This window comes from Schistocerca nitens, chromosome 5 (genome assembly GCF_023898315.1).
Source record: "Schistocerca nitens isolate TAMUIC-IGC-003100 chromosome 5, iqSchNite1.1, whole genome shotgun sequence".
NCBI lineage: Eukaryota > Metazoa > Arthropoda > Insecta > Orthoptera > Acrididae > Schistocerca > Schistocerca nitens.
The window spans coordinates 556,520,614-556,540,414 of record NC_064618.1 but is presented as its reverse complement, the minus strand read 5'-3'; the positions used below and the strand labels follow the sequence as shown (position 1 = coordinate 556,540,414).

Below are 19,801 nucleotides of genomic sequence, written 5' to 3'. Positions count from 1 at the left end.
TCAGACTAGAATTATATTTGTCCCCACAGTTGTATGAGATACCAAGTCATACAGGACCAAAATTATTATCAGATCGTACGACATATTTGCTTTCATTATCAATACTATTTTTAAGTAGTCAGAAACAAAATAAAACAAAAAACATAGTATTGGATAAAAGGACAGACACTGTTGCATGGTGGTGTAGATTTCTGTGCAGCATCACAGGCATGACATTTGAAAGTACAGTGCGGGTAGATGAAACTTGGGTTAATGCAATTCATCACTATGTTTATGCTGAAGTGAGGAGACAATGTCAGCGCCTGCCGAAAAAGGAGTACGAATTGTTGTCTTATGTGCAGATAAGGACAAATGTGACAATATCATCAGCTATTTTTTATGAATAATGCCCTGTATCATTCAGTTGTTCACAGGACACCAACACTGACAACCAAGAAAAATATTATTATTCAATGGTTAAAAAGAAGAGATGTGGCTCTCAGGAAAGATTTAAAAATGGCACAATTGCACAAAAGGAACCACAATTTCCAACCTACATAATTTGTTTCCTTCAAATAAATTTCACATACTAGAGGTACACGGGAACAAAGAAAAAATTACATTGCAGCAAACAACAAAGAGTTGAGTAACTCCTTGTGGAAGCAGTCAGCCAAGTGACTAGTGAGGAGTAGAAAAAACTGCTAACAGCTTTACTGTTCCTGCACCACTCTCAGGTGTTTAAGACGAGAACATGCCATCACCCTATCATTATTTTGTGAGTACTTTTTTACAATTATTACTGTTAATATACTGATAAGCTGTTCTGATTGAATATAATCTGTAGGAGTATACGAGTCCACTCACCGAAAAGCAGTACTTAATTTCTAAAATTTTAGGTGCCGGATAGCACCTCTTCAAACATACAAAATCGCAAGTTTCGTTTTTTGAAACTTGTCTACATCTGCACCTACATAAAACAGAAAAACCAGGATGGATTACTCTCCATCTACATAAATACTCCACAAGCTACCGTACGGTGTGTGGCAAACACAAAAAGAGGAGGAAAAAACAACTTTCTATATGCCTCTGTATGAGCCTTAATTTCTCATATCTTATCTTCGTGGTCCCTACACGCAATGTATGTTGGCGGCGTAAAATTGTTCGCCAGTCAGCTTCAAATGCTGCTTCTCTAAACTTTCTCAATAGTGTTTATTAAAAAGGACATTGCCTTTCCTCTAGATTCCCTTTTGAGTTCCCAAAGCATCTCCATAACACTTACATGTTGTTTGAACCTACCGGTAACAAATCTAGCAGCCCGCCTCTGAATTGCTTTGATGTCCTCCTCCAGTCCGACCTGGTGCGGATCCCAAACACTCGAGCAGTATTCAAGTATAGGTCACACCAGTGTCCTACATGTGGTCTTCTTTATGAGTGAACCACTCTTCCCTAAAATTCTCCCAATAAACCGATCATTCACCTTCCATACCACAGTTCTTATATTCTCATTCCACCTCATATCACTTTGCAACGTTACATCCAGATATTTAAACGACTTGACTGTGTCAAGCAGGACACTAATAATACTGTATTTGAACATTACAGGTTTGATCTTCCTACTTATATTGAGAACTACTTCGCCATAATTACACTGGAAAGCCTGAGGCGAACATTACAAAAATCCACCGAGAGATTGCTACCGCATGTGAGGATGGTTCAGTACCAGAGCCTGAAACATGAAGGTTAGTCATGCTACAAGATGGGTCCCTCTCCCATCCACTCTACTCACCAGACCTCAGTCCAAGTGACTTCTACCTCATTTCACAATTGACAAAACCACAGTGTGGGAGGTGTTTTCAAAACGGGGAATGTCCTCATGGCATTTCAGCATCTTCCCCATTGTTGGCAGCGCTATGCGTATGCACTGGGGACTATTTTCAAGCACGATAGTGGATTTTTATTCGTTTTTGTTCCATTCATACTCGTGCACGATAAAGTTACACGGAGACCCAATGTGTGCGTGTCATTTCAACCTCCTGTACAGGAACCCTATTTTGCATTGTCATTCAGATGCACTATGACCTCCTGTACAAGAACTCTATTTTGTGTTGTCATTCAGATACACATTGCCGTACCGGTTAAATGCACATAGTAGGATTCTGATGTCATCGCATTATCGCCTGATATATGATAATCGCCATGACTTACAAAATGACCTCTGTATCTGTAAACATTATACACCAAATTTATTATAGGCAAACAGCGAGCATGCATTACAGGCCCATCAGGGCGTTCCCTAGATAAAAAGAAGTACAAACAAACTTGTGATAGAACGAGAAATCATTTTTTACAAAATACTGTTCTGAAATTCAGGTTTTTAAAACATGGCATAAATTGCAACAAGGAAGAAACAAGAGTTTGTGAAAGTAAATTATACAGATGCTCATGTTCAAACATGTTTACCTTGTTTATTTCTGACTGACTTACACAGCACGAGATGCCGTCCTGCTACCAGATCACTGGGACTGCCAGTTGTCATAAACAAAAGGCAATATGTACTGATCACAACTTTGGAATGAAGCTCAACCTACCTTGTTTATACTGTAGATCTCTGAGGTTGCTGGCAATTGTAAATGAAAGGACAGAAAAGACAAATGTTACCGATATGTACCGGTCACAACTTTGGAATGAAACTAAACTTGTCATGCCCCCCCCCCCCCCACCTAATCCTATACCTCTACATCACAGGGATGGGTTGGGGCGTGTGGCTATAGCTCACAGGGATGCAGCTCGTTTGCAGGCAAGGAATGAAGGGAAGGAGGTATAGCAACTGCATAGGCTCGAAATATGATGCATAGCTATCTGAGCCATGGGGAATGGCACACACTGAAGGTGACATGGGGATGTGAATTAGGAGGGGTGAAGATAAAGGAAGGGGAATTTGTTAGGTATGGGAACAGTGGATTACCAGAGACTGGGAACAGGACGATTACGCGAGCAATGGATGTGTTGCTAGGATGACTCCTTTTTCGTAGTTCAGAAAAGCTGGTGGTGATAAATTTATGCATACAAAAACAATTTGCGTCTTGCTTTGGTTTCGTTTTTATCATTTGACAATATGAGCAGCAGTGACTGGGCATGGGGTGCCATAAACTGATAAGCCGCATCTGGGAACATTTCTATCTGGTCACGAGAACTGTCAATAGCATGATTCACCACACAGACTATAACTTTCAATAAAATATTATTAAACTGTCATCATGAATCTGACAATTTCAGTATCATATTTTATTGAGTTCTACCTTTTTTTTTGTATCATTATTTTGAGCCCTTTTACATCCTGTCCAACATAAACATGCACTGGTTAAAAACTGAAGAATGCATCTAGTGTTCTGTTTTACTGCATCTGCATCAAACGGAGAATTCAGCCGAGAAAACAGTAAAATTACAAGGAGAAAAAGTCTGGCCAATACTTACCTTCCAGAGGGGAACTTCCATTACTGCTGATACACTTTTTAAGAAAAAAGAACCTCTTCCTTGCTTCCAAACAGTTAGTTTCTTAATTAAGGAGGGAAGAGGAACAGGTTTGTAAATGTTCAACACAAGGGGCAGGTTACCTAGATCCCACACTGAAAGAGAACAACCAGTTTTGAGGATGAGTGGGGGCGAAGTAGTACGGAAATAGATGAGAAAAAGACATCAAAGATAATACATTGGTAAGGACTGTGCCAGCTTCAGTCCATAGATGATAGGAGTAGAGAAGCAAAGGCAGATTAAGAGAAAGAGAAAGTAACAGTGCAGTTAAGAGCTAGGAGGAAAGTGATGAAGTATATTTTTTGTGGGCAAAAGAAAAGAATAGAAAAGAAAAGAAAAAAGAAAACAGGAAAAGTGAAAAACTTAGAGTAAAAAGTTTAATAAAAGATATACGTAAATGGAACAACCCACGTTCAAGAGGGTGGTGGAATAACAGAAAACAATGAAGAACAAGTTTCCTTCTTCAAGCTCAGGGAAAATAGGGCCGAGTGGGATGATCCGAACTGTCTACTTGCTGTAGCAACCTCTCAGGTCCTGTAAGTCTCACTGCAGAATGTGGATCTTGGGAAATGGATCTTGGGTCTCCCCAAGGCAGACAGTTTTTCTGTGACAATTCGTGTGCTCTGCCACTTTATTAGTGGTCATTCTTACATAAAAACCAATGCAATGAACACATGTTAGTAAACACAGGTTGCTTTCTTGGATGATGTGTTGGATTTAGCAGCGATATGGGTGGAATAAGTGGTTGCTGGAGAGGGCAATATGTAAGTTTTGTAGTAAGAACAATAGCAGGTATCGGAAATTTGTAGTTGGAATTTTGGTCTAGGAATGTGACATGGTTTGACAAGGATGTTACAGAGATTGGGACAGTGATGGAACATTAAAGTGGGTCTTTTCAGGAGCATATCAAGAAGGGCTCTCATTTCAGGCTTGGCCTGAGAAAGTCTGAGCCACAGTAGAATTATGTATTGGGGCATGACAAATGGGGTGCTTCTATGTTTTTTTGGAACCAGATACTGTGTTTGAAAGAAGGTGAGAGGAAGAGACTGCACAGGAGATTCACTGACGGACAATATCCGTGGTATTATTGTTTCTAAAGAGGAAAGTCTAGATGAGGTAGCTGGTGTAGGAGTTGAGGGGATCAGTGGTGGAGGTGATGTGTTTGCCACAGATATCTAGGCAGTAGGGAAGTGAGGATTGGATGTGGACTAGGTGACAGCAATTGAAGTGAAGGTCTTACTGTTAATTGGTTGGTTTTATGTGATGAGCGGATGATGGTCAATGTGAAAGAAGACGGCTTTGCCCTCAGAAAAGCAATTAATCTGTTTCACGAACTATAGGAGTAGTTTTTCACAAGTCCAGGCCACAAATATATCATAAATAAATCTGGAACAAGTTCAGGTGTGGGTGTTTAATACCTAATCACGTGGACGATGAAAAGATGGTGAGTGATAGGACTGGACCATCCAAGTTTCCTTAGGGGTCCCCCAGATCAGTTTGTAGGTCTGGCCCTTGAATGTGAAGTAGTTATCGGAAATGACAAAGTTGATTGGGATGACAATAAAGGAGGTTATGAGGAGGCTGTCAGTTGGTTGTTAGGAAAGCAGTGTTCTACGGATGAGAGGCCGTTGTATGTCTCAGGCAACTGAAACCACACTGCAAGTAGCAGCACCAGTGCATGATGGGAATGGTGACTGGGTGGGGGTAAGAAGGAGGCAGGAGGAGGGATAGTATGGTGGGGGTCGCAGTGCAGTTTCGGTTGCCTGAGACTGCAGTTGTATGTGAGAGTTGCGTTTGCATGTGTGTGTGTATGTGTATGTGTGTGTGTTGAGGGGGGGCGGAGGGGGCAGGGGGTGGGGGGCACAAGCATGCGCGTACCAGGAACACTAAGGAGCTGTACGGAAGCAGTAGCGCATGCTTGTGGAAGGAAAGAGGTCATTAGGTGTGGTTTTGCCCATTGAGGGGTGAGCTGATTAACCTGTGTGTCAAACACTTCCCATCGGTAAGTATCCAGTCATGTCTAGGTCAGGACTCGGCTTGATTATGGTTTAGGGAATTCCTGGCATGGATGATTTTTGGGGTTGAGATTTCCTTTTTCTTTCTTCCTTCCCTTTACTTTTGTACTTTTTTATCTTCATCTCCCCTCCCACTTCCACCTTCTCTCCCTGGTTTTCTCCCATCCCCTTTTCTACTGCATTTCCCTTCTCATTTCTCTTCCTCACAATCATGTTTACTTCTCACTCTGTCTCTGGACTGATGCTGGCACAATGGTTTCCAGTCTACTATTTTGGATGCCTACAATCACTGACAGAGCTCTTCATATTTTTCTCCCTTCTTCCAACTACAGGTGGGACACTCTTAACTTGTGGTTTGAGTAACCTGCCCCTCCTCCCAAAGCTGGCTACCTCACTGCGGAAGGAACTAACAGTTCCAAAGGCCACAAACAGTTGGTTTTCTACTTTTAAATGTTTCTATCAGCAGTACTTGATTGTTGCCTCCCGAAAGTATGGACACATCAACCATTCTGTCTTCCAGTAAAATATATTATTTGTAAGCCATAAACTTGTTTTTAACATAGTTATAAATTTCATTCCAGATTTTCATTGGAAGTTGGAAGAGACTCCTTAGACATAATTTTAATTCCTTAGACATAATTTTGAATACAATTATGAACAGAATGCAAAGCCAAAATACATGTTAAGATGTTCCAATGGAAGACTATGCTACACAACCTTATTAAACTAATATCTGAAAACTGGAGGTGTAAATAAAACATCAAGACAAGAAAATAAGTGAAAAAAATACATACAATCTCAGATTCAATTCAGAAATGGAAAGCAGCATACAAATAACATTTTTATTTTTAGACTGCTTTATATTGTGCAAGAAAACACTTTCAATTCTTACCTGGACTTGGATCAATTGCTGCCAACAACTCTAAATGAGATCGAAGAACAGACAAGTTTCCTGGATCTCCTGTCCTCTGAAGAGCAATTACCAACTCTTGTACTGACTGGGCAAATGATTGAGGAGTTTGTAGTTTGTCAATAATGCTTTGCATATGTGATTTGTGGGCAGTGTCACCATAAAGTAAAGCAGACCACTGATCAGGAGCAATTCGAAGGCCAGCTTCTGTAGCAATCTGGACAATTTGAGCATCATGTTCCCTTCGTAAGGCATCATATGTTCTAAATTCTTCTTTTAACTGCATTAAAGATGAATCTCCTTCCCTTTTGGAAACCTATTTGGAAACAAATTAGTTTTGGTTTATAAATCAGAAGCAAGTAATATTACAGTTGTGACTGTGTCAAGGTACGTAAAGAAATATAAAGTAAACAACAAACTATATAAAGAAGTACAAAAATAATTATTTAATGAACACTAATGCTACCACAGGTAATTTTGAGGGGCATATTACACTATGAAAATAAAAGTTTCTCCAAATTTTATTAGATGTATTTAGGTACAAGCAAAAGCTATTCAAGGTGACATCACACACACACACACACACACACACACACACACACACACACACACACACCTATATGCACGTATTTTTATTTAGGAGGGCACCTGAGGATTGAAAGGTGAAAGAATTTGTTCGTTTAAGCTCATCTCTCATATGGTAACTAAGTGATAGAATCAAGGAGCGAAATGAGCCAACTGGAGGAGGCGAAGAATTGCTAGTGATTTGCACAGCTGGTGGATAAAGAGCCACAAGATGAAATCTCTGCTTTTTTATAAAGTTGGTTGATCACTATTTTAAGTAATTGTAATGGGTCAAAGGAACTTTTCTACCCTACTCTGTATAGGTGGAATATAGTTTCTGACCAATTACACCGGTGGAATAAACAGGCAGTTCCTGAGGTCGATGACGGCAGAGTTAACAAAGTAAACGGCTAGCCAAATACAAAGTCCAGAGTGTAACAAAGAGTCCAAGGAGCAATCCAAATCTAAACTTAATACAGGCATGGTCAATCATACTAATAATCTATGACACATATCAAAGGTTTAAAGTAACTAGTGAGACTGATGGGCAAGTGTTGGGGCACAGTATTTACAGACACTCTTGCATCAGTGGACGACCGAACATGATACATCTGCCATTGCGGCACACCCCTAACCCCTTCTGTGTGGGAGCTAACTGTGGCCAAAGTATGAAGTCCAAGTATCTCTGACATGCCCTCCGTATCGATACTCGAGCTGGGCACAGAATTCAAATAACTGTCAGGTACTAATGGTACTGAACAGAGATGGATCTCTGAACGAGCCTATGAGCTAATCTATAAAAGGCAATGTCCCGATAGACTGACTCACTCACTGACTCATCATCGTCCAGACCAAACCGCTAAGGATAGAAACTTGAAATTTGGAAAGAATGTTGATCTTTTACTGTAGGTACCACCTCCACTCCTTCCACAAAATACTACTAATATGAAATCACCACTACCTACCCCTCATCACCCAAAGTGAAATACTGATACTCTCAACACCTAGAAGAATATTCCAACCACCACCTTCAAAAGCTATCCAGTCTGCTGATATCCTACTCCCACTTTGGGGCACCACTATCCAAACCCCATCCTACCCACAGTGTTCCTCCTCATCATCCCCTCACCCCACTTTCTTACCTGCTGAATTCCTAATTGCCGTTGATGCAATATGTCCCTGATGTCAATGTGATTGAACACTATTCCTCCCAAAACCCTACAGATTCCAAACCACCCACTTCATGCCTTGTACATCCGAACCCATAAACACTTCACCTTTCTAGGGATGGCATACAAACAAATTCATGGCATAGCTGTGGGCACCTGCATGGCACCGTCCTATGCCAACCTTTTCATGGGCCACTGAGAGGAAACATTCCTAGCTTCTCAAAATCCCAAACCCTTGGTATGGTTCAGGTTTACTGAAAACATCTTTACAATCTGAACCCAAGGCCAGGACACCCTGTCCTCATTCCTCCACAACCTCAACACATTCTCTCCCACCCACTCCACCTGGTCCTCTTCCACTCCTTGTGCCACCTTCCTAAATGTCTACCTCCTCCTCTCAGACGGCTCCATCCACACCACGGTCCACATCATACTCACTGATTACCAACAGTATCTGCACTTTGACAGGTGCCACGACTTCCACACAAAAATCCCTCCCATACAGCCTGGCCACCTGTGGTAAACTCATCTGCAGTGACGAGAACTCACTCACCCAGTATGCTGAAGGCCTAACAAACGCCTTCGCAGACAGACAATACTCTCCTGACCTAGTTCACAAACACGCCTCCCGTGCCATATCCTGACACACACCGGATCCTCATGTCCATGCCAAGAACTGACCACAAAGGAGTGCCCCCTTGTCACCCAATACCATCCAGACTGAAATGACTGAACCAAGTCCTCTGTCAGGGCTTTGATTATTTATTGTAATGCCCTGAAACGAGGGACATCCAACCCAAGAACTTCCAACCCCTCCCAAAGTGGTGTTCTGCTGCCCACCCATTCTCCACAACATCCTAGTCCATCTCTATGCCACTTCCTCTCCCAACCCCCTATCACAGGGATCACATCCATGTTGAAGACCCAGATCCAAGATCTGCCCAATCCATCCACAAAGCATCACCTACTTTGTCCTGTCACGGGCTTATCCTACCCCATCAAAGGCCAGCCATCTGCGAAAACAGCCAAATTATATGCCAACTCTGTTGCAACCACTACGCAGTATTTTACATTCATATGATAACCAACCAGCTGTCAACTGGAATGAATGGCCATTGCCAAACTGTTGCCAAAACCAAGGTGGACTACCCAGTGGCACAACATGCAGCAGAGCACAACAGGCTAAGATTTCAATGGTTGCTTCACAACCTTTGCTCCCATAACCTTCCTGGCCTACACCTAAGGTAACTCACTATCCCCCTCCCCACCCAATAGTGTGTGTGTGTGTGTGTGTGTGTGTGTTTTCACCATCTCCTGCTCCAGTAGCTCCGCCCAATTTGTGTCTCCACATCAGCTAGTTGTCTGCTGTTATCTCACACCCTAGTCTATGAAACCGAGTGCTCAGCCGTCTACCAACGAGCCCTCTAGCTGCAACCCTAGCTAACCCACCGATGGATTTCCACTCTCCTACGAGCTGCTAGGCCCCAACTCCCTCACTGTCTTCTGCCTCTCTCCATCCCTCACCCCACCCAACCTCACACCAATAACATCACCCCAGTAAACTTACCATGGGCCACGAAAGAGCTGGCAGTTGACTGAACACAATGTAGGGAGACATACTAGTGTGTGTGTGGGTGTGTGTGTGTGTGTGTGTGTCCTACGAGCTTGAAAAAGGAAGTGCATTCTGAAAGCTAGCCAATCTCTGTACCTTTTGTTCATGTACCTATCAACGACGCAGCACTTCTGCCTTTCGGTGAGTCATCTCCTTTACTCCTAAATAATTTATAAGTCTCAACCACAGAACTTTCTGTACAGTACAAGGTGTACAATTTTGCTTCCGCCGTTTTTCCCCAATATTTGAGGCTTTAATTAAACAAATTGGTTACACATGTATCATTCAATGTATTTTCTATTGCTAGCCACTACTTTCTACCATTTTTTGGGCAGTGTAATAATCCAGCATCAAAAAAGTTGTTCATCTTCTGAAGCAATCCACGAATTGATCCAATTTGTGACTTCTTCATGGGATCGGAAGTACTGGTCAGCCAGGCCATGCGCCATTGATCTAAGCAGGTGATAGAGGGAGCAATGTCTGGAGAATACGGTGGGTGGGGTAGGACTTCCCATTTTAACGTTTCCAAGTACTTTTTGACCTCTTTCGCTATGTGGGGTCGAGCATTGTCATGCTGCAAAATCACTTTATCGTGCCTCTCGCTGTATTGCGGCAGTTTGTCTTTTAATGCTCTGCTCAAATGCATTAATTGTGTTCGATAACAACCACCTGTGATTGTTTCACTTGGTTTTAACACCTCATCGTACACAATGCCAAGCTGGTCCCACCAAACGCAGAGCATGATCTTGGAGCCGTGAATATTCGGTTTGGCTGTCAATGTGGAAGCATGGCCGGGATATCCCCATGATTTTTTGTGTTTAGGGTCATCGTAATAAACCCATTTTTCATCCCCAGTCACAAGGCGATGCAGAAATCCCTTCCATTTTTGCCTCTGAAGCAACTGTTCACAAACAAACACACGCCGTTCAAAGTCTCTTGGTTTCAGCTCACACAGGACCCAAGTTCCTTCTTTCTGAATAATGCCCATAGCCTTGAGACATTTTGAAATGGATTGCAGTGTCACTCCCACTAATCGTGCGCCAATTCTTCTCGAGTCTGACGTGAGTCTTCACTCAGCAATGTCTCCAATTCCGCTTTTTCGAAAACATTCTCTCTTCCACCACTATGCCGGTCTATGACACTAAAATCCCCATTCTTGAAGTGTTGAAACCACTCATGACATGTTCTTTCACTAATAGCGTCCTGACCATACGTACTTGAGAGCATTTGATGAGACTCAGCCGCTGTTTTATTCATATTGAAACAAAACAGTAACACCTCCCACAAATGACGAGAATTAGGCTCGTAAACTGACATTTTCAATCAAGAACAACTTTATGATGCAGACACAAATCGACTAATGTTTGACTGAGGTTATATTGACCAAGTTCCAAGCTAACTGCCTGATGTCTGCGATCTGTTTCTTTTGACCGCTACTTACCGTTGTTGCTACCTATCGGCAAATGGCGGAAGCAAAGTTGTACACCTTGTATTATACTATGGGTGTCATTTAAGAAGGAATTTTCAATTTTTTTTAAATATGTCACTATTAAGCCAATTTTGAAACCAAACCCACAACAACTGGTATTTGTTTTCTCTGTCAGAAATAAGGAAATACTTGTTTCTGCATTTTTGAAAATTTAGCCACTATGGGTGTGAAACAGTGATTCATAGCTTTCTGGAAATAAATATTATTAAAGAACTACTGAAGTATTTTTAAAGCTATGTCTAAGAAAAATGGCTTCTGACTTCTCAGTTGTGTGTTTCAATGTTTTTGGAAATTCAACACCCTAGGACAGTGAAATAGGGGGGGGGGGGGGGGGGGGGGACGAGATTTTTTTATGAAAATATTTTATTATGAAAGCATTTTTAAAGCTACAGCTATGAAAATTTGCGCTTCACTTCTCAGTTAGAAATAAAAAATGTATGTTTTTGGAAATTCAACTGCTATGGTGCTGAAATAGTGGATGAAATGCTAGAATATTTCATTATTGAAGTGTTTGGCTTCTCAGTTAGAAATAAAAGAAAAGCATGTTTCACTGTTTCTGGAAATTCAACCTACTCTGAAATTTTCTTTTGTTTCCTTTACTGCTTGCTCAATATACAGATTGAATAGCATCGGAGAGAGGCTACAACCCTGTCTCGCTACCTTCCCAACCACTGCTTCCCTTTCATGTCCCTCGACTCTTATAACTGCCATCTGCTTTCTGTGCAAATTGTAAGTAGCCTTTCGCTCCCTGTATTTTACCCCTGCCACCTTCAGAATTTGAAAGAGAATATTCCAGTCAACATTGTCAAAAGCTTTCTCTAAGTCTACAAATGCCAGAAACGTAGGTTTGCCTTTCCTTAATCTTTCTTCTAAGATAAGCCGTAAGGTCAGTATTGCTTCACGTGTTCCAACGTTTCTACGGAATCCAAACTGATCTTCCCCAAGGTCAGCTTCTACCAGTTTTTCCATTCATCTGTAAAGAATTCGCGTTAGTATTTTGCAGCTGTGACTTATTAAACTGATAGTTTGGCAATTTTCAAATCTGTCAACACCTGCTTTCTTTGGGATTGGAATTATTATATTCTTCTTGAAGTCTGAGGGAATTTCGCCTGTCTCATACATCTTGCTCACCAGCTGGTAGAGTTTTGTCAGGACTGGCTCTCCCAAGGCTATCAGTAGTTCTAATGGAATGTTGTCTACTCCCGGGGCCTTGTTTCGACTCAGGTCTTTCAGTGCTCTGTCGAACTCTTCACGCAGTATCGTATCTCCCATTTCATCTTCATCTACATCCTCTTCCATTTCCATAATATTGACCTCAAGAACATCGCCCCTGTATACACCCAAGCATAAACATTTCTTTCTTCCAGAACAAGTGTGGCCCTCTAGAATGTGCCAACTACTCTCCAATTTGTTTTCTGCCAGATACAATGAAGAAATCTGAAACAATCTTATGCACTACAATTTCACAATCATATTACGTTGTACAGGGTGTATACGTGGACAAGGAAAACAAATTCCCAGATTTTTCCCAGATCTCCTGGTTATTCTCCCGGGTGAAAATACACTTTTTCCGTGTTAAATGACAGTATACTTTCCCTCGGAACTGTAAAACTTATCCTTTGAAGGGATATAGTTTTATACAGCAGTGTAGAATTTCCCGGCACTTTAGAAAACGAAACTCAGGGCGAAAAAGAATGTTTTGGAAAGATCTTTGAAGTGCACCAACATGTACGCTGCATATTTTCGTATTACGAAAGTATAAATTCGAATTCCACCAACAGGAAACGTTAATGGATTAAATTTATATACATAGTGTTGCTACAAGAAAAGCAGAGCTTTTGCACATAATATTTGTCTCAAAGATTAATAAGCTACAAGAGAAGCTAAGCTTGCACATATAATGTTGATCTGTTTGGCGCATGTTACACTTAACGATAGATCACACAAATACGCCAGTAAAATTTTTGATACCCACATGAATCTCTGATCTTCTGTGCTCGAAATTCTTCTAAATGGCATGTTATTGAAGAGTCTATTTTTAAAAGAGAGCAAACACTCTTTGATTTAAGAAATTCATCGTACATTCTCGCACATAGTTAATCTTGCATAAAAGGAAATTTACTTTGAAAATAACGCTTTTCGGACAACAATTCGCAATATTTTCCCGAGACCTGTTAGAAATAGATTCATTTCAGCAGTTGCCAGATAAGAGGCATCACTGCGCTTGTGCAGCTACGGTGACGTAGGAAGCCCGCAAGTTCGTACATGTAAAACATTAAAAGATCTTACATTATGTCATAAAAAAACACGACATCAGAGGATACTCCAAGAGCGTTGGAATTTCGTGAACCATACTAAAATGCATAGTTCGCCTTACCGTGCACATTTGTATGTCCAGATTCCCAGTGAGGTAGGCCTCAACCTGATATGAAACTTTCAATGTGGTTTTCGGGACGTAAATTTTCTTGGAGTACCAGTACTGTATTATCTCATGTTTGGTTCTTTATTATGGCATAATGCCATACATGCTAGAAGATGAAAACATGCACTTGAAACGCAGCGAACAGATGAAATTAGCCAATACTGTGGAATTAAACACTTCGTTTCAAATAAATTGACTGCCTCAGCAGGAAAGATTAATAAAAGCCAAATTTCTTTAGCTAACCGACAAAAATAACTTTATTGTTCTGCAAGGCGATTAATGCTTGACTGTCAGAAAGATGGAAATAAAATAAAAACTGAAACTAGTAACATATTTTAGCCTTCCATAATTGTGTGAATGTATTTCAATTCACTTGATAGCTCCCAGCCACAGAAATCCGCCTTTTCATTTGACGTGAGAGCAGTAAACGAAGAGGAAACACAAAAATCACTAAACGTAAACACGGGTCACGTGGAGACTTGATCAACAAGAACCAAATAATAGACTGCGCATGATAGAAGATGTTCTGAACGAGAGTTTAACGAAAATTTATCTTCGTTTGAAAATCTTTGCAGACGTCTCTTTAGTACATAACATTCTGCACAGAAATTAGTCATCTTAGATTTAAAAATCTAGTCAATTGCCATGCTTCATTTCTGACTGTATCACTATTAGGCATAAGAATAATACGAATATAAACATGACATGATATGTATATTCTTCCGCGTTTGCTATTGTCTCACACTAGTTTCGCAGTTTATTAGGCAGACAGGATTTAAATGAGATAGCAGCAAACATGAAAGAATACATGGCAAAATGTTTATATTTATATTATTCTTATGCTGAAGAGAATACTGCATGTGAGTCACAATTCATAAAAGATTCTATTAGCAATCATCTCTTCTCACAGCTACGTAAAAATTCAGAACGTAGAGTTGGCCATATTGACAATTATCCCAAGCAGTCTTGCCAGTCGGATTTCCGTAGTACATTGAAATGCTGCTACATTCGAAGATGAGAAATACGGAATTTGTATTTACTTCGTTGGATAATGTATGAAAATGCAGTGGTCGAAACATGGGCCGGAGAAAAAAAAGCTCGTCTTCCATCTTTTTTTTTTTTTTTTTTTTTATTACAGAAGCAGAGGTTTTTGCGCCAGTATTTATCTTTGTGCCTGCAAAGCATGCCTGTGTAGTGCTACATATATTCGACTGCAGAAGTTAGTTGTGGCGGCACCTATCAACATTTTTCAGAACTTCCGCTTACTTTGCACTCTGATTCTAAGCCGCAGGCGGTTTTTTGGATTAAAAAAATTGGAAAAAAAGTGCGGCTTAGATTCGAGTAAATACGGTACTCTTGCTACAGTTTTACATGGCGTGCTTTCCTTTCTGTGAAAGAACTATTACCTTATCAAAGTTCGTCAAACATTTTGTTACATGAAAAATAGATATGTCGTCTAATACTGAAAAAGCTGTTAATGCAAATAGTACCCAAGACTGGTGTGGTTTCTTGATTTGATAACGTCTATTTTGTCACTGTGTGCTAGATAAAACAAAATAGGCCTTTGCAGGAAAGTTTATTTCTAGATGTGACGAGGATTCCTCTGGCAGAGACATCACGTACACTATGCACGCATTCAAAAATGAACTTATAAGTCATTCAGAAATCAACTTAAAATGTGTTCAAAAACCAGCAGGAGAGCGTTTCAAAATCATATGAATAATCGATAGACCGACGTGCCACTAGATGCTAGGTGCTTTGTGAAACAAAGTTTTTTTTTTCCTCAAGAATATGAATTTGCCCCCTTCCCCTGAAATTGCCACCCGGTTCAGATACCCCGGTTTGCCGCCACCCCCCACTACATCCAGGCCTGCTAGGCACGCATGAATCTGGCGACTTCGGCGCGCCATTAAAATTTTTCTGGGTACCATGTGGCTGATTGCTGCTATTGCTACTTACTCAGCCAACAGCCACATTTCTGTAGCCAGAAGAGGGAGAAGGTACTACTCATACGCGACTCAACTGCGCCTGTGCATGAGCCCACTTGTTACTGATTAAATGAGTCTAATGTAAACAGTTATGAAGTCACACTCATCGGAGGCAATTTGTTGTTATGAAGCATTGCGTAGTCTTCCGAAAGCCTTTGACACATTTTGCTGTTCACAGACACTTGTACAAGCACTGTGTTATTATATATGGTGCATTTCCTATGGAATTTAAGTTTTATTTTCGTTTTTTTCTCTCGTTCATGTTTTAATGCTGCAGTATAATTCTGTAGTAGTGGGATAAAGTAATATCCTTTGTTGCAGTATTGGTTCTTACCAGTCAAAATTACAAAAATTTTAACTGAAAACTGAAGCAACGAAAAATTCCCGGAATTCTACAAAAATCCCGGGTTTTTCCCGGTTTTCTCCCGGATGAAAAAATTCCCAGGTTTTTCCCAGATCTCCCGGTTCGTATACACCCTGTTGTACCAATCAGTGTACATACATGCTCCATTAGATAATGAGCATTTCCCTAAGGAGATATGATACCAACAACACTATCTACTAAGGGATTTGGAGCATCTCGAATTCAGGAGAAAACTATGATGGGGGCTGGCTTAATGGGAAGGGTGACATATTCTAAGATCAGCAACTCTTTTTGTAACAATACTATACCCATCCTAGAAACCCTATAATGAGAAAACACTTGGGGAAGTAGAAGTTAATGCAGAGGTGTGTGTAGTTTCTTTTATGTGGAATGTGGAGATTGGGGGGGGGATTTATGTGTGTATGGGAGTGGCTCACTGGAAAAGTTTATTTTAATATGCTGGTTTTCTACATACATTTTGCATTAAAGCTTGACATACTAGACTCCTCTAACCCCAGCCACTTGAGTAAATAACACAATATGAGCAAAAAAAAATTACTGATTTCTTTTAATTAATAAATGTTACATGATTAGTATTCAAAGCAACACTTTCATACTGTAAAATTAGTGATAAATCTTGGCATGTGCAGTTACCTTAAAACATGATGCCCTATATAGAAGTTGTACCACATGACCAATGCTTGTCTTTGAAGCTTGGGGAAAGTGAGGTTCTAAGCGTTGCACAACAAACATTACAAGCACTTTTCTTGACAAGGCTGAACCATCTTCCAATGCAAGCAAAACTAGTTTCAGAACTTCTTCTTGCATAGCTGAAAAATACAAACAGGACATTCATACACTATCTGTAAATAGATCACAAAAATGTATACCTTGTCATAAACTCAGATAAAACAAATGCTAGTGCAAAAAAGTTTCTCTTTACATATGAGCAAAATACAAACCTGGACCCAAAAATTGGCATCCACGTGCACGCACAGCTGCCCATAAGTTAGCAGACAATTGCTGAGGATTTTGATGCTGTAGTATTAGTTCTGTGACAGTGCGCTCTCCGAGTGAACGAGCAGCTCGCATTGCCCTTGACCGGCCCTCTTCTTCCATCAACTGGCAATTTATAAGTGTCACCAGTTTTCGCTGCATGGGCCTTGAAAGCACACTTGTGCCACCATTTCCATTCCCTGCAGATATAACAAAAATAAATAATATTGCAATTACAATATGTTAAAAAGTACCACTATATTGCAAAACAGTGCATCTGAACATAACATTTACATACTGTGACTATGTGCTTCAACTACTTCCATAACTATTTACAGAAAAACAGAACGTCAAATTTACAAGTGATTGTTTTAGCTGCCAAGCAAGTAAGACATAGAAACATAAAATACATCAGTAAAAGCAGCATAAAATACTGATGGTCATATAGAACAAGAAACATCAGAAAGCAAACATTTCAGTTCAGACAGTCAAACTCAATATAGTAAACATGCATAATGAAAATCAGAAGACTGATGCAAACATGAATGACGAAAACAAATTTTCGGAATACATGCAAATGTAATGAGCTTGAGATGAACTCTCAGTGCTGAGGATTTTTTTTTAAAAAAAAAGGAAGAGTCATTCCACGAGCAGTTAGTTACACGTCTGACTCATCAAACATGTAAACTGCCTAAATGCCATGGGCCTAAAAGCACTGCATTAGGTCATAAAGAAAATAAATCACAAAGTGTTGCAGAAGAAACAACAATGGCAATGCATATCCCAGATGAAGATGAATGGGAGATATGATACTGCGTGAAGAGTTTGACAGAGCACTGAAAGACCTAAGTCGAAACAAGGCCCCGGGAGTAGACAACATTCCATAACAACTACTGACAGCCTTGGGAGAGGCAGTGCTGACAAAACTCTACCATTTGGTGAGTAAGATGTGTGAGACAGGCGAAATTCCCTCAGACTTCAAGAAGAATATAATAATTCAAATCCCAAAGAATGCAGGTGTTGACAGATGTGAGAATTACCAAACAATCAGTTTAATAAGCCACAGCTGCAAAATACTAACACGAATTCTTTACAGACGAATGGAAAAACTAGTAGAAGCCGACCTCAGGGAAGATCAGTTTGGATTCCGTAGAAATACTGGAACACGTGAGGCAATACTGACCTTACGACTTATCTTAGAAGAAAGATTAAGGAAAGGCAAACCTACGTTTCTAGCATTTGTGGACTTAGAGAAAGCTTTTGACAATGTTGACTGGAATACTCTCTTTCAAATTCTAAAGGTGGCAGGGGTAAAATACAGGGAGCGAAAGGCTATTTACAATTTGTACAGAAACCAGATGGCAGTTATAAGAGGCGAGGGACATGAAAGGGAAGCAGTGGTTGGGAAGGGAGTAAGACAGGGTTGTAGCCTCTCCCCGATGTTATTCAATCTGTATATTGAGCAAGCAGTAAAGGAACAAAAGAAAAATTCGGAGTAGGTATTAAAATCCGTGGAGAAGAAATAAAAACTTTGAGGTTCGCCGATGACATTGTAATTCTGTCAGAGACAGCAAAGGACTTGGAAGAGCCGTTGAACGGAATGGATGGTGTCTTGAAGGGAGGATATAAGATGAACATCAACAAAAGCAAAACGAGGATAATGGAATGTAGTCGAATTAAGTCGGGTGATGTTGAGGGTATTAGATTAGGAAATGAGACACTTAAAGTAGTAAAGGAGTTTTGCTATTTGGGGAGCAAAATAACTGATGATGGTCGAAGTAGAGAGGATTTAAAATGTAGACTGGCAATGGCAAGGAAAGCGTTTCTGAAGAGGAGAAATTTGTTAACATCGAGTATTGATTTAAGTATCAGGAAGTCGTTTCTGAAAGTATTTTTATGGAGTGTGCCATGTATGGAAGTGAAATATGGACGATAAATAGTTTAGACAAGAAGAGAATAGAAGCTTTCGAAATGTGATGCTACAGAAGAATGCTGAAGATTAGATGGGTAGATCACATAACTAACGAGGAGGTATTGAATAGAATTGGGGAGAAGAGGAGTTTGTGGCACAACTTGACTAGAAGAAGGGATCGGTTGGTAGGACATGTTCTGAGGCATCAAGGGATCAGCAGTTTAGTACTGGAGAGCAGCATGGAGGGTAAAAATCGTAGAGGGAGACCAAGAAATGAATACACTAAGCAGATTCAGAAGGATGTAGGCTGCAGTAGGTACTGGGAGATGAACAAGCTTGCACAGGATAGAATAGCATGGAGAGCTGCATCAAACCAGTCTCAGGACTGAAGACCACAACAACAACATCCCTTAAGATAAAAAAATTAACTATAAACAACTTAGTTACAAGTTGTCCTGTAAGCTGATAACGTGGCAGTTGTGACATTGATACAGACACCAACATTTAATTAAGTATGCATTATGTAAAATGTCGTATGACTGCACATCACAAAAAGGATGATGTGAAATGACTATACTACAAAATTAGTCCAGTGTGAATTTGTTAAACAAATCCACAAATGTCTAAAGATGTAATGTTTTTGAACTAGCACAGCAATCAACTTGATGTAGATATGTTGTCATGGAGATATGAAGAGATATTAAAACCATCTGTTGACAGGAAATTTATGTACCTTGAAAGTGTTTATAATTTCATAAAAAAGACATATGCACCAGTACATGACAATGGAACAGTCACAAAAACCAATCTAAAAAGAAGTGGAAGAACAGGAATACAAACTGAAGAAGAC

The 19,801-nt window shown here is 40.3% G+C and overlaps 1 protein-coding gene across 2 annotated transcripts in view; it reads right to left on the bottom strand.

The window, feature by feature from the left end:
• LOC126260134 (roquin-1) overlaps window positions 1-19,801 on the bottom strand; it is a 234,916-nt gene that overhangs the window by 156,670 nt on the left and 58,445 nt on the right. For both annotated transcript variants that reach the window (XM_049957380.1, XM_049957381.1), the window contains exons 4-6: window positions 17,006-17,239; window positions 16,698-16,873; window positions 6,418-6,751 (exon numbers count right to left, since the gene is read on the bottom strand). In XM_049957380.1, the coding sequence (XP_049813337.1) occupies window positions 6,418-6,751; window positions 16,698-16,873; window positions 17,006-17,239 (744 nt within the window). The remainder of the gene's footprint in view (window positions 1-6,417; window positions 6,752-16,697; window positions 16,874-17,005; window positions 17,240-19,801) is intronic.